The following is a 13,776-nucleotide window of genomic DNA, read 5'->3' as shown; positions in this document are numbered from 1 at the left end:
TCATAAAAGAATTATGAGTAAGAGGTATTCGTTTAGCATATCTATTTACATATACCTATTTCTTTGGCTAAAGTGCAGGGAACACGAAATATGATTCTACAAACCTGTCCTAATAGCACATTTGAACTGTTTTGACACACATAATACGTTAGCGGGTGCTCTCATGGATAACCTACCACGACTGGAACGATTAACTCTTACCGGAATAATTTTCATCTATCAGAATTTATATATTAGTAAATATTATCTAGAAGGAAGATCAAGGAAAAGCATTAGAGGGGAAACATACATTCTCAACATCCCATACTCCCGACGTAGCGTAGATATCCTTAGATAGGATCTCGCGAACCTCCTCAGCGGTTTCGGCCGCGACAACGAGGGCGCTTCCATTCATCGGTGGTGGATTCTCTCCCTCGGCCGGGTGGTGGTCAAGTGTCGAGCCTGCAGTAGAATGTGAATATCCGGAATGAGAATTGAACCTCAAACGCGATTAGATATTGGACAGGTGGTAGATGGTATTACCTCCCATTTTAAGGAATCCGGAGTCCAGAATTGGGCTGAGGTTTTGGAGATGCGTGCTATTTCCAGATCAGCAATGTCCTCAGTCGTCGTTCAGGCTATCTGTCTATATCTTTCTTTCTAGCCTCGGTATTTAAATATCAAGCAAGCAAGCTTCAACAACCCTCTCGAGATGATACCGCAAAGACACCAAGCCTGATGAAAGTCCAATGGATCGAGATGAAGGCCCCTGCAAAATCCCATATGTATAACTAAAGATGATCAACTCACTTTCGGACTTCAACCCTCTTAGCCAGCATGCCGGGCTTATCAGGCATCATAACGATCCACTCCTTCTTCGACGGCGCTGCGGTAGCCATGCTGCGAGTGAGAGTAACCTGCGACCGGAGACAGACTTGAGGCCTGGAGAGAAGAGATACAGTATTCCCACGACTGGAGACAAGGGCAGAAGAAGGCCGGACGCGGGGTGCGAAGAGCGCAGAAAAGGAAGAAACACGGAGGGATGTTGCGGGGTGCATGTTTGGAGCAGTTTAGGTAACCAACAGTGGGAGAAAGACCGTGGTATAGACGGAGCAAACGGCGGGTTCTTCTGGCTAAGAGTTCGCTTTTGCCGGGGTAAACAGAACAAGGGGAAAGGCGCAGCCACGGCAGGGGAAGCAACTTTATTCCGTGAATATCGGCCGACTTCGATGTCTACGTAACAAATACGGAGTAGAGGAGACACAATAAAGTAGTAAGCATTCTAAATCTATATCCTACACCATAAAACTATTGACAATTTCCGATACTTGGGCGTATCCAATATATAACTAGTGATAATAGCTATAGACATAGAGTCAAAGAACAACCATAAACCATAAACCAATGCTAGCCGATGCATTTTAAAGCTTTGGAGAGGGCGAATCCTTCTTGAGCATCGCCTCTGCAACTTTACGGCGCTGGATCTTGCCTGAATAAGGGTGAATAGTTAGCTGCTTGCAATCATCACCTGTACAAGCCTGAGACAAGCCTAGAAATGGAACGTACCTGTGGCAGTCTTTGGGATTTCGGGAAGAATCCATATCTAGGAATGTTATTAGTTGATGCCCCTAATGGCACAGTAGGGATTTTAATATGCTTACCCTCTGGGGAACTTTGAACTTGGCGACCTTTTGAGCAATCTCCGATTTCAGCTGGTCTTCAGATATGCTTCCTTTCTTCTTCAGGACAACGGCCACTCCGATGTTCTCTCCGTACATGGCATCCGGAATAGCAAATGATACGGCCTCCCCAACGTGTGGGTTCTGAGCAATAACATTGTCCAGCTCGATGGGGCTAATCTTCTCACCACCCTTGTTGATCAGCTCCTTGATTCTGCCGGTAATAAAGACATAGCCATCCTCGTCCTTTTTCCCTTGGTCACCGGTTCGGAAAAAGCCATCCTTGGTAAACGACGACTTGTTGGCAGCGGGATTATTGAGGTAGCCCTTGGTGACGTTCTCTCCACGCACACAAATCTCTCCCTCGGATCCTTGGGGCACTTCCTTGCCATCGTTATCCAGAATACGTACATCCACGCCTTGGCCGATACCAACGCTTCCTGGCTGTCTTTTACCTGGTGGGAGTAGGTTACTTGTCATCTGATGTGACGCTTCCGTCATGGCATATGCTTCAAGCACGGGGGCTTTGAATGCACGTTCTAGTTCGTGGAATGTTTTGGGAGATAGTGGTGAAGAGCAGGACCGAATAAACCGGATCTTGGGCATGGGGGATGGAAGTGTGTGTTTCAGCAGAATTTGGTGGATGGTTGGTACCGCCGTGTACCAATTGGCCTTGTATTCAATGAAATCTGACCAGAATTCAGAGGCTGAGAACTTGGGAGGCACAACAACAGATCCGCCAGATTGCAATGGGGCCAGGAAAGCAGCGAGCAGGCCGTGAACATGGAAGAGTGGCATTACGAGAAAGGTCCGATCGTTGCCAGTCAGGGTGTAAGTGGCCTGAATGTTTTCTACCATACGTCATTAGCATGATACAAAACTACTCTCCAGCATGGCTATTACTTACTCATTGTCCTGGTGAGGTTTTGATGTGTGAGTGGCACCTAAAATATAGAAATATTAGTATCTCCGATTGAAAGAGTATATCGTCGATGGGGCCACATACAGCCTTGGGTCTACCGGTCGTTCCACTCGTATGAAGAACCAGCGCAGTATCGTCCGGCTGAGCAGTCTGAACCTCCTTGCCTCCTTTCCCGGCCAGCTTGCCGTTCTCTTTCACATCCAATACCACTCGGGATCCATCAAAGTAGCATTCCGCAATTGCAGCATTATACTTCTTTGCAGCTCTCACCGCAGCACTGGTCTGCGCATATGCACCCTTCGGCACCAGCGCCAAAGAAGAGCTCAGGTCATCAATGTAGAATTCGAATTCATCTTGCTTGTAGGCTGGATTGAGCGGTGCAGCAATGGCTCGCTGCCACGACGTAGCAAGGAACGAAACGATGAATTCATAAGAATTGGTCAAGGCAATGGATACAGCTGCACCGTGAGCAACGCCCAGCTTCGCCAGCTTCTCTTGAAAAGTCGCAATGTCGGCGTTGAGCGTGGCGTAACTTGCAACGAACGGTGTGGGTTTCCCAGGAACGATCACCGCCGGCTGGTCTCCGGAACGAGCGAAGGAGGTTGAGAGAGTAGACATGCTGGAGGATATATATATACAATGAACAACTGTTTACATCGACGGATGGCCGACTAATCTATGAAGAAGACAACTAGAAACAAAACACGGGCGGGCGGGCCCATGTTCCATATAAATATGCCCTTGTCCGTCCGGCTGAATCGCGAGATTTGCGACTCCGGCTCTTACTCTCGGCCTAGATGACGTAATATTGGAGATGTTTCGGCCTCCGCAGGATCGATCTCCAACTATTATTACTATTATTTGCTCTTATATACTGCTAGATGGGGTCTTTAGACGGTCTTGACTTTGATTCAGCCCACCTTATTCGTGGTTATACCATGGTTATCACGATACCTATATCAGCCTTATCCATATACTTAGATACTGGGCTCCCCTCATGCTTCTCCTCACTTCTCCTCACAGCCCTACAAGAAGTTTCTGTCCAGGATTTTAGTTGATCCTGTGAATTCTTGCTCCGCGCCCGAGTCAGAGGGACGGACTCCGTAGTATCTCCTGTAGCGTACGGATTTGGCATTCTATTGTGTTCAATTCGTTGACCGCTCTCTGGATGACGAAAATAATCCGGGATCTACGTCCTGAATGTTTGATGTTTGAATGTTCAGCTCAGGTGTGTCTCTGGACTGGTGAAACTGGAGGCTTCCCTTATAACACTGACCGAACTATCATTGAGAATCGGACAACCAGGAAATGAAAATATGTCCTCCGTATAGCAAGTGAAGATATCGATGTTTACATTCAGCTGAGGAAAGAGAAGGCTGACTCAGCTACCACGGAGAAACGATATCCCGCTATCTCCGGCCTCGCGATGTTCAAGTTCAAGTTGAAGATGAAGATGAGATGCGCTCGACGGAAGACGGTTTGATATCAGAACTCTTCTCTCGGAAGAAGTCGAACAAGCATTCACGATGGCTCCCCAGACGACTACTCCCAAGGCGGGCATGTCGCTCTACGCTAATTTACTTGACCCTCCAGAATCCGCATCTATATCTCGCGCGCCAGTAGTCTTCAAGCAAGCTACGGAGACCCTCCAACAAGATGACTCTGCGGCGAAAAAGCAGCAGATAAGTGCCGGTAGAGCATATACCCTCCCTACTCAACAGACTGTACCGGCATGATTGGCTCACTTGTACCCCGAAAATCCTCTTTTGGTTTTTTTTCTATATGACTGCAGCTTCTCTACGGTTTCAGCCTACAAAGAGACCACAGCTGCCTGCTCAGAGGCTAAAAACGAAACCCGGCATTTCGAAGCCGCCCGTTGCTGCGGGATCAGCAAGCCCTGCAGCTCCAGACCAGGGAGCTGCCAATCCTTCCGTAGCTGCTGGTCGGCCGGTGGGGAAGTCGACTCTTGCAGACTGGACGGCGACCGCGGACGATGACGACGTGAATGGGTTCTATGGAGGAGAGAAACGGCAGCGCGGGGGCCGAAAGAAGCGGAAGAAGAACTATGGGGCCGAGGTGGTTATACAGAACTGGGACGATATCTATGACCCAACGCGCCCGAATAGCTACGAGGCATACAAACACAGCGAAGAGAAAATACGCGAGGTTAGAGAGTGGAAGGACAGGTTGTATGCTCACAGGTTGGCACAACGGTATAACAGCGACGTGGAGAGTGATGGTGAATACTCAAGGCCACAGATGAATAGTAAGTTATTTCAAGGCGCATGTTGTTATTCTCCACGCTTACGTTTTTTGTCTTTTTAGAACAATTTGCTCCTCCTTCGTCCTTCGCGCCACCACCAAACCTGAATGCGCCCCCCGAAGAGTCTCCAGAGCCAGAACCCACCTTTTCAGAAGCCATCCCGCAACCTGCTGTGGAAATTCCCGATGACCCAACCGGTGAAGATGCGTATGCGCGACGGTTACGGCTGAGCTCGAATATCAACCAGACAGAGTCACCACTGCCGCCGCCACCACCACCTACTGAACAACCCCCTCCACCAGCAGTCCCAGCAGTCCCAGCTACCCAGCCCTACAGTGCTGCCACCATATCTCGCCCTCCGGTTCGATACGCATTACCTGCAGCGCCTAGAGATATCCCTGCCACAGAGGCCGAACTCGAGGCAACATTGGCCAGTGAAAAAGAAGATGCAGGAGAAGACGAAGGCGATGAGAATGCTCCTCGCTCCCTTCGACCGGGCCAGAAAGGTTTTGCACAGAGACTGCTGACGAAATACGGCTGGACAAAGGGCTCCGGTCTTGGAGCCAACGAGTCCGGCATAGTCAAACCTCTTCAAGTCAAGGTGCAGAAACAGAAGAGGAAACCGGATTCTGAAGGAGGCGGGGTTGCTACGCCCGGTGGTGCAAGGGGTACAATTATCGGCGGTGCTAGAAAACAGGAAGAGCACGGAAAGTTCGGTCCGATGTCTGACGTCGTCATCTTACATGGGATGGTTGACGGGTTAGACCTTGATGCCGAACTTGAATCCGGCGAATTAATGCAAGAAATAGGGGAAGAGTGTGGAGAGAAGGTATGTTTCGTTGATTGCCCCCTTTTACTCGTGGTAGACTGACATAGTATATAGTATGGCCGTGTTGAACGAGTTTATATTGACCGGGACAGCAAGGAGAAGATCCCCGTCTTTATAAAATTCACCAACCAACTATCTGCGTTACGAGTAAGCCGGCTTTCCATCTCTTGATCAGTCATGGACTTTGCTAACTGTGATCTATAGGCGGTTAATGCACTCGAGGGCCGAATATTCAATGGCAATACAATAACAGCACGCTTTTTCGACATCGAGAGATTCGAAGAGGGGAGATATGACGATTGACATATGATCTGTGTCCATTTTATGTATTGAATGTCCTGCAGAAGAGATCTGTGTTGTTTGATCAGAACAGTCCTGTTCCATGATTAGCCTGTCTTGATACCTAGAGCCTTAGGAGAATATTAACACTTTTTAATGTACCCTCAGCCTATCTTTGGCCTTATTACTTGTGTTCCAACACGCCATCTAAACCTGCAACTGTATCGCAACAGTGATACTTCTCTGCTGTAGTATGAGATCAATGAAAGTGATATGCACACGTGACCATCCCCCACAGCGATGGCTGGGCCTTATCGAACTCACTGGAGCAAATGCAAAGCAAAGCCAGTGAACCAAGTGAATCAAGTGAACAAAAGTGTTGACAGAAGAGAGTGAGAGGAAGCGCAGGTATCCCTGGCTCAGTGTGTTATGATATAAAAAGTTCTTTCTCCCCTGAAACCTTCCACCTACATCCTTGACAGCGCCCTACAACCTCCAACCGCCACCGGATAGCAGATACCAGATTACCCAAAAAAAGTCCCCATTTTCCACAGCCAATATGTCGCTTTGCATTAATCGCCTTACGGAAGAACGGTAAGAGTTTCTTCCAGATATACACCCGAGCCTGCCTCGAAGTTGAGACTGATCTCGTCTTCCTCTGCTAGAAAGCAATGGCGCCGTGACCATCCATTTGGCTTCTACGCAAAACCATACCGAACACCCCAAGGCGCACTCGATCTGAAGCGATGGGAATGCGGAGTGCCGGGCAAGTCAAAGACCCTATGGGACGGCGGCCTCTTCAAGCTTGATTTCACCTTCCCAGACGGTGGGTTATCCCCGTACCTCCAACCCTTCTGTGGCGATTTTATATATAGAGAGGAAAAGACAAAGCTGACTTCTCACGGTATATGCGCAGAATACCCTACGAAACCTCCAAAGTGTACGTTTTGACGGTATCCAACTGACATACGTTTGACGTTTTTCTAACGAGGGTTACCATTGTGGTTTAAATAGGCAAATTCGTTCCGCCGCTCTTTCACCCGAACGTCTACCCATCCGGGACCGTCTGCCTGTCTATCCTGGCTGAAGATGACGGTTGGAAGCCAGCCATTACGATCAAGCAGATCCTGCTCGGCATCCAGGACCTGCTTGACGACCCGAACCCAGAATCACCGGCGCAAGCTGAGGCCTACAACCTCTTCAAAAAGGATCGCCCTGCATATGAGAAGAAGGTCCGACAGGTCGTAAAGGAGCATCCTGCAGTTTAGATTCATTTTACAGTCTCCTGCCGGGCCAGCTGAGGCCATGGTTTCTCTCAAATTTCTCCATCTCTTTTCATGTTCCTTTCATGTCTCTCCTTTCGGTTTTTTTTTTCGTTTTCCCAAGTTAGCATGGCGTTGTTCGACCTCTCCCTTTTATCCTTTTGTCTATTGGAATCGATTTATGGAGTCTTATCGATGTGCCAGACTTTATGTCTAGTTTTACGAGTTACGAACAATGACGGCTGATTAGATGAGATGACATGAGATGTCATATCTATCCCTACCCCTCTACCCTCCACTCCTCCGTATAGCCCGTATAAACAAGCAGGGCGCTAAAGCGATGCCAACGACGCCAACTGCGGCATCATCCTGGCCTCCCTGCACCGCGGCGACCAGGGGCGGAAAGCAAATCGTCCACCATCTGATTGGCGCGGCGCAGTCGAGCTGTTCGCCCACTAGCAGCTCCGTCATCGGAAGCACAAACGCACCGGTGTAGATACAAGGGCGCAAGCAGCATCAGCGACGACGACGGTGACAACGTTAGCAGAACGATAACAGGGGGATCACTAGGGCATAAGAAGGATCTAGGATAGGGAGCTAATTAGCAGGCTCGCCCTTATCTTCATCGCGTCTTGCCCCGAAAAGCCGTGGGTGACTCAAAAACTTTGTTTCCCACCTTATAAATAATTTATTGCCCCTCGAACAGAGAAAGAGAAGACATCCTTTGGACATCGCCGTTTGATATCTATTAATTCGCCGTTGGTTGACAGGTTGCCCTCTTGAATATCAGATCTATAGCTGGTTAATCCTCAATTACCGCAGAGATGTGTGGCATATTCGCGTGCCATTGGTATGACTCCCCTTTATCGGCATTTCGCCATCGCTGCGTTTCTATCTTTCCTTCAGCTCTACCTCTGCTTCTGACGGCAATTGAGTCTACTGTGCATTGAATGCTGTGCTAACTGCTGCGATATAGTCACCCTGATGTGAAGCAGTTCAAGCCGACCGCTTTGCGCATGGCGAAGGCGTGAGTCACCCCCGATATCTCTACTCTCAGAGGCAGCTTCATGTTGCAGGAAGGATAAGAGAGAAAGAATGGTAGAGATGGACCCCGGCTAAGCAAGAATTGAATGAAACAGTTTGCGCCATCGCGGACCCGACTGGAGCGGAAACTTCGTTGCCAACAACACAAGTGCGTTCTGACCCATTCGGAGATTGATGGAACAAGCTAACAGCACGATCAGTTCTTGCACACGAGCGATTGAGCATCGTCGGAGTCGGTAAGTTGCCGGGAGACATATCTTCCTGCTCAAGACATGGTTTGCTGATGCTGGGTTGGTAGATTCCGGAGCTCAGCCTCTTGTTAATGATGACGAGACCTTGGCGCTGGCAGTCAATGGCGAGATATACAATCATCGAATTCTCAGAAAGGGCCTAAAGACGCCTTACAACTTCAAGACACATTCAGACTGCGAAGTTGTCATTCCATTAGTATGTTTCCCAGCTTAAACAATTGACAGAGAGTGAATAGCTTACATGTATACAGTATATGGAACACGGCATCGATGCGCCCAAGTATCTCGATGGCATGTTTTCATGGGTCCTCTTTGACAAGAAAGAGAACCGCGTGGTGGCTGCCAGAGACCCGATTGGAATCACAAGCTTCTACCAGGGATGGTCCTCAAAGACCCCCGGTGCAGTCTACTTTGCCTCCGAGCTCAAGTCACTCCATCCCGTCTGTGATAAGATCATCTCCTTCCCTCCCGGTCATGTCTATGATTCCAAGACCGATAAGATGACCCGGTACTTCCAGCCCAAATGGTGGGATCCAGCCAACGTTCCATCGGCACCTGTTGACTACAAGTTGATCCGTGATGGCCTCGAGAGGGCCGTAAGGAAACGACTGATGGCAGAAGTCCCGTATGGAGTGCTACTCTCGGGAGGCCTCGATTCTAGCCTGGTCGCCTCGATTGCCCAGCGTGAGACGTTGAGGATGCAAGCTGCCCAAAAGGACCTGCAGAACAACGCTCAGGCCCAAGGAAACGGTGAGGCTGGCCTGGTTGGAATTGATGACTCCAACGAGATTTCCACCATCAGCACTATCCCACAGCTGAACTCGTTCTCCATCGGCCTTCCCAACGCGCCAGACACGAAGGCCGCCATCGAGGTCGCCGAGTTCCTCGGAACCAAGCATCATGCCCTCACCTTCACCATCGAGGACGGCCTCAACGCCCTGTCTGATGTCATCTACCACCTAGAGTCATACGACGTGACCACCATCCGCGCCTCGACGCCCATGTACCTCCTAAGCAGGAAAATCAAGGGCCTGGGCGTAAAGATGGTTCTCAGCGGAGAAGGCAGTGATGAGATATTCGGCGGCTACCTCTACTTCCACGCTGCCCCTGACAAGGCCGCGTTCCATACCGAAACCGTCCGACGAGTCAAGAACCTCCATCTTGCCGACTGTCTGCGTGCAAACAAGTCTACGTCCGCCTGGGGTGTCGAGGCCCGCGTTCCGTTCCTGGACAAGCAGTTCCTGGAAGACTCCATGGGCGTCGACCCGGCCGAGAAGATGATCAACAAGGAGAGGATCGAGAAGTACATCCTGCGAAAGGCATTCGATACCACCGACGAGCCAGAGACGAAGCCATATCTTCCTCAGAAGTACTTGTGGCGTCAGAAGGAGCAGTTCAGTGATGGCGTTGGGTACGGGTGGATTGATGCGTTGAAGGATAACGCCGAGCTCCATGTCACGGATGAGATGATGAAGAACCCCAAGCCTGAATGGGGTGACGATATCCCTGACTCCAAGGAAGCGTATGTTTCTCCGTATATCAAAAGACCAAGAGTGAGTGCTAACAGGACGCAGATACTGGTACCGTATGATGTTCGACGAGCACTTCCCGCAGTACTGCGCATCCACCGTCATGCGATGGACTCCAACATGGTCCAAACAGTCTGATCCCAGTGGACGGTATGTTTCTCTCTCTTTTCTCTCTCTTTTTCCTCTTCTTCCTGTTCCTTCCATATATACTGACAGTCTCCAGGGCCATTGCTACCCACGTTGCAAAGTACGAGTAAAGCAGCATCTACCCTTGTTCGGCTATCCTCACTAGATCTATTTCTCTTTTTCTTCTCTCGTCTTTCTCATCTTCTCCTGTCCTTGTCTCTCGTTGGGTATCTGTACAATCGGTTGTCCTTGGCGTATCTCCTCTACTGGCTCCTAAAAGTGATAGTCGACTAGATAACAATCGATCTTCTTCTCTTCTTCTTCTTCTTCTTCTTCTTCTTCTTCTTCTTCTTCTTCTCATCCTCTCGTCTTCTCTTCTTATTCTCCTCTCGTCTTCTTCTCATCTCTTCTCTTCTCATCTCTTTCTCTTATGTATCTTCGTATGTGGTAGTTCACGTGACAGGGGCTGACCAATAGGAGCTCGTCCCTGCCCACGCCCGTTTTGGGTTGTGCTCCTGAGACCCCGTGACCTGCTCGCTGTTTTTCTTCTTTCTTCCCTCCCGCTTTCGACCTTTCGACTCCGACTTCATCCATCTCTTCACCTCTTCTTACAGCCCTCACCACCCTCAACTCCATCACCATGTCTGCTCCAGCTGCTTACAGCGACATTGCTAAGGCTGCCAATGATGTACGCTCTCTCCTGCTTTTGTCTCGCGCGCTGCTGCTCGTCAACGGCGCCCGCAACGGGCCCCCCCATTTCCCCCAACGCTCCACAGCTACAGGAGAGAGAGAAGGGACTGCAAACTAATCGCATCTTTCACAGCTCCTGAACAAGGATTTCTACCACACCAGCCCAGGTACGTGATGTCTCAGCTATTTTCGCTCGTCGTCTTGTTTTCTTTGTGATGATGTTGTCCTCTCTCGGCGAGCTTAAGCGCTAACCAGCTCAATTGCATCACAGCCGCCCTCGAGGTCAAGTCCAAGGCCCCCAATGGCGTCACCTTCAACGTGAAGGGAAAGTCTGCCCATGAGGGTTCCATTGCTGGATCTGTAAGTCTCAATTTGATGTTCTCCGCCGTGCAATTGGGTCGCTGGCTAACCACAGCTCAACAAAAAAACAGCTCGAGGCCAAATATGTCGATGCGCCAACTGGTAATACCCCCCACCCAACTTAAGATGATATCAATTGAGATCGCCTGCTAACCCTGCTAGGTCTCACCCTCACCCAGATGTGGACCACCGGCAACGCCCTCGACACCAAGCTCGAGCTCGACAACAACATCACCAAGGGCCTCAAGGCCGAGGTTCTCACACAGTACATCCCGTACTCCCAGTCCAAGGGCGCCAAGTTGAACCTCCACTTCAAGCAGCCAAACTTGCACACCCGTGCCTTCTTCGACCTCCTCAAGGGCCCAACTGCCAACTTCGACGCCGTCCTCGGCCACGAGGGTTTCCTTGTCGGTGCCGAGGGTGGTTATGATGTCCAGAAGGCTGCCATCACCAAGTACTCCGCTGCCGTCGCCTACTCTCTCCCAGAGTACTCTGCCGCCATCACTGCCTCCAACAACCTTTCCGTCTTCGCTGCCAGCTACTACCACCGCGTCAACGCTCAGGTCGAGGCTGGTGCCAAGGCCACCTGGGACTCCAAGTCTGGAAACACCGTTGGCCTCGAGGTTGCCAGCAAGTACAGACTTGACCCATCCTCCTTCGCCAAGGTACGTGCTTATTCCTCTCATCTCCTTACACTCACCACTGGTCAGCATGCTAACGTTCACCCTACAGGCCAAGATCAACGACCGTGGTATCGCTGCCCTTGCCTACAACGTCCTCCTCCGCCCAGGTGTCACCCTCGGTCTCGGAGCTTCTTTCGATACCCAGAACCTCAACCAGGCTGCCCACAAGGTTGGCGCCAGCTTCACCTTCGAGGGTTAAGTTAGTGCCTCTATACCAGCACTGATCAATGCCACAACCTGCCAATAGGAACATATCGAATGCTTTTCCTTCCAGCGTTCCCCTGTACTATCTCAGAACTATGCGTTCCCCCTTGACATCTTAAAGTTCTATAGCCAAATAAATTCTTTTGTCTTCAGATTTTAGTACTATATATACTTCGTTTATACTCCCCATCTTCTCGCGGTCTGCTCTTGCTTTTCCGTCGTTTATCTATATCCATGCGCTACATCCATTTTAAGTACGGTGCGGTGCGGCTTTAGAAGGGGACTGAAATGGTGCCTTGCGGGAAGAAAAACTGCCCTGTCTAATTATATATATAGTTATACCTCTATGCGGCGACGATATTGTACAAAGACGCAAATCTATACATACTCATGTTATCATCTTAACCTTGCTACTCCGACGATGACCTCGACCGGTTCTGGCTCGCAGCTAACTCTCGTAATCCTGGGTCCTTTTCTCTCGACCTCCCAAGGCTCGCACTGAGCATAGACACCACCAAAATCCCCGATATCACCAAAAATCTAACAGTCATACTCCCTCCATCATATCCGCCACCAGACGCCGCTCCCTCGGCGGCAGCTCGCTTCTTCTCTTCTTCCATAAATCTAACCCGTCTCATCCGCCGTCTCATGTCTTCATACGACTGAGTCCGTCGATGAGACCAGGCATCAAAATGCGGAACGTCAGAATCATGGTATTGAGGATATGTCGAGGAGGGATGTTCCTGATGCGATCGATGCTGGTGCTGCTGGTGGTCTTGAGGTTGTTGATGTTGTCTATAGCTAGTACCGTACCCGCCATTTGCGTAGAAACTCGGCGGAGGCCCTTTGAACGTTCCACGGCGTTTACTCAGGCCAGACGCAGGCCGCGAACCAAATTGAGAGCTTCCAGACGATGCTGATGAGAAACTACCGGTTCCAGGCCTGGTGGCGCCCTGGGCGGTAGGGATGCGAATGTCGTGCTCTCGATCATACCGGGCGCGCTTTGTAGGGTTGGCAAGGACGTGGTACGCGGAAGATATAGAGGAGAATTTATCCGTCGCGCTGGGATCCTTGTTTCTGTCTGGGTGGTGGGCTAGGGAGAGGGCATAGAACTTTCTATCCAACGCCACAAGAATCCCAATTAGAGATGTTCCACAAGGTCATATAGCATTGAACAAGGAGGCACATTGCATACTTCTTGATCTCGTCTGTCGTCGCGCTGACCGGCACGCCGAGGGTTTCATAGTGCGTCTGGCTCGCAGCGCGGATGACCGTGGACGAGAAGTGGCTGATATGGAGCCGTGTTATCGAACGGTGGAGGAAGAGGGTCGGTGGTGGCCGCAGATACGGGTTATGGGGACAGAATGGCATTCCTTCATGTCTATTCCCTCCAGCTCGTAGCCAAAAGTCGAAAGTGTCAGCTTGATATTCGGCCCAAAAGAAGAAACGTCGTGAAGTCCGACTTCCTTATCGCCGAGTTGATAAGGTCACATGACCGTATACATGAGATGAAACTCCGCGAGCTTCCTCGACGATGAGGGCGAGATCTTGGAGAAATTTGCATATTCCCGTGAGATTCTTACGTATATATCTATATCTTATTCTCTCAGAGCCCTGTATAGAAATCCCAGCAGAGTCACATGCATAGTATCCAAGAATGGGCGCATTGTGCTCGC

The 13,776-nt window shown here is 50.1% G+C and overlaps 7 protein-coding genes across 7 annotated transcripts; 4 read left to right on the top strand and 3 right to left on the bottom strand.

The window, feature by feature from the left end:
* Positions 1 to 148: 148 nt before the first annotated feature.
* Positions 149 to 1,037, bottom strand: GIQ15_01517 (uncharacterized protein; the record flags this gene model as incomplete). The annotated part of the gene is made up of 4 exons (XM_033548934.1): positions 149 to 172; positions 290 to 441; positions 523 to 578; positions 790 to 1,037. The coding sequence occupies 4 exons, from the start codon at positions 1,035 to 1,037 to the stop codon at positions 149 to 151; spliced, it is 480 nt and encodes a 159-aa protein (XP_033409885.1).
* Positions 1,038 to 1,400: 363 nt separating this feature from the next.
* Positions 1,401 to 3,198, bottom strand: GIQ15_01516 (peroxisomal-coenzyme A synthetase; the record flags this gene model as incomplete). The annotated part of the gene is made up of 5 exons (XM_033548933.1): positions 1,401 to 1,468; positions 1,546 to 1,582; positions 1,641 to 2,509; positions 2,566 to 2,602; positions 2,665 to 3,198. The coding sequence occupies 5 exons, from the start codon at positions 3,196 to 3,198 to the stop codon at positions 1,401 to 1,403; spliced, it is 1,545 nt and encodes a 514-aa protein (XP_033409884.1).
* A 908-nt stretch (positions 3,199 to 4,106) lies between these two features.
* GIQ15_01515 (uncharacterized protein) lies at positions 4,107 to 5,975 on the top strand (the record flags this gene model as incomplete). Its single annotated transcript, XM_033548932.1, has 5 exons — positions 4,107 to 4,304; positions 4,390 to 4,846; positions 4,906 to 5,672; positions 5,727 to 5,819; positions 5,877 to 5,975. The coding sequence occupies 5 exons, from the start codon at positions 4,107 to 4,109 to the stop codon at positions 5,973 to 5,975; spliced, it is 1,614 nt and encodes a 537-aa protein (XP_033409883.1).
* A 535-nt stretch (positions 5,976 to 6,510) lies between these two features.
* GIQ15_01514 (SUMO conjugating enzyme) lies at positions 6,511 to 7,219 on the top strand (the record flags this gene model as incomplete). The annotated part of the gene is made up of 3 exons (XM_033548931.1): positions 6,511 to 6,545; positions 6,617 to 6,891; positions 6,966 to 7,219. The coding sequence occupies 3 exons, from the start codon at positions 6,511 to 6,513 to the stop codon at positions 7,217 to 7,219; spliced, it is 564 nt and encodes a 187-aa protein (XP_033409882.1).
* Positions 7,220 to 8,037: 818 nt separating this feature from the next.
* GIQ15_01513 (asparagine synthase (glutamine-hydrolyzing)) lies at positions 8,038 to 10,294 on the top strand (the record flags this gene model as incomplete). Its single annotated transcript, XM_033548930.1, has 8 exons — positions 8,038 to 8,063; positions 8,190 to 8,240; positions 8,353 to 8,405; positions 8,458 to 8,493; positions 8,556 to 8,704; positions 8,760 to 10,030; positions 10,083 to 10,187; positions 10,261 to 10,294. 8 exons carry the CDS (start codon positions 8,038 to 8,040, stop codon positions 10,292 to 10,294), a joined length of 1,725 nt encoding a protein of 574 aa, XP_033409881.1.
* Positions 10,295 to 10,803: 509 nt separating this feature from the next.
* GIQ15_01512 (outer mitochondrial membrane protein porin) lies at positions 10,804 to 12,095 on the top strand (the record flags this gene model as incomplete). Its single annotated transcript, XM_033548929.1, has 6 exons — positions 10,804 to 10,851; positions 10,987 to 11,020; positions 11,125 to 11,213; positions 11,285 to 11,315; positions 11,376 to 11,878; positions 11,946 to 12,095. The coding sequence occupies 6 exons, from the start codon at positions 10,804 to 10,806 to the stop codon at positions 12,093 to 12,095; spliced, it is 855 nt and encodes a 284-aa protein (XP_033409880.1).
* A 415-nt stretch (positions 12,096 to 12,510) lies between these two features.
* Positions 12,511 to 13,471, bottom strand: GIQ15_01511 (DnaJ domain-containing protein; the record flags this gene model as incomplete). The annotated part of the gene is made up of 2 exons (XM_033548928.1): positions 12,511 to 13,216; positions 13,296 to 13,471. 2 exons carry the CDS (start codon positions 13,469 to 13,471, stop codon positions 12,511 to 12,513), a joined length of 882 nt encoding a protein of 293 aa, XP_033409879.1.
* Between the last annotated feature and the right edge of the window lie 305 nt (positions 13,472 to 13,776).

This window comes from Arthroderma uncinatum (genome assembly GCF_011692745.1).
Source record: "Arthroderma uncinatum strain CBS 119779 chromosome Unknown scaffold1, whole genome shotgun sequence".
NCBI classification, from domain to species: domain Eukaryota; kingdom Fungi; phylum Ascomycota; class Eurotiomycetes; order Onygenales; family Arthrodermataceae; genus Arthroderma; species Arthroderma uncinatum.
This window is presented reverse-complemented; position numbering and strand designations above follow the sequence as displayed.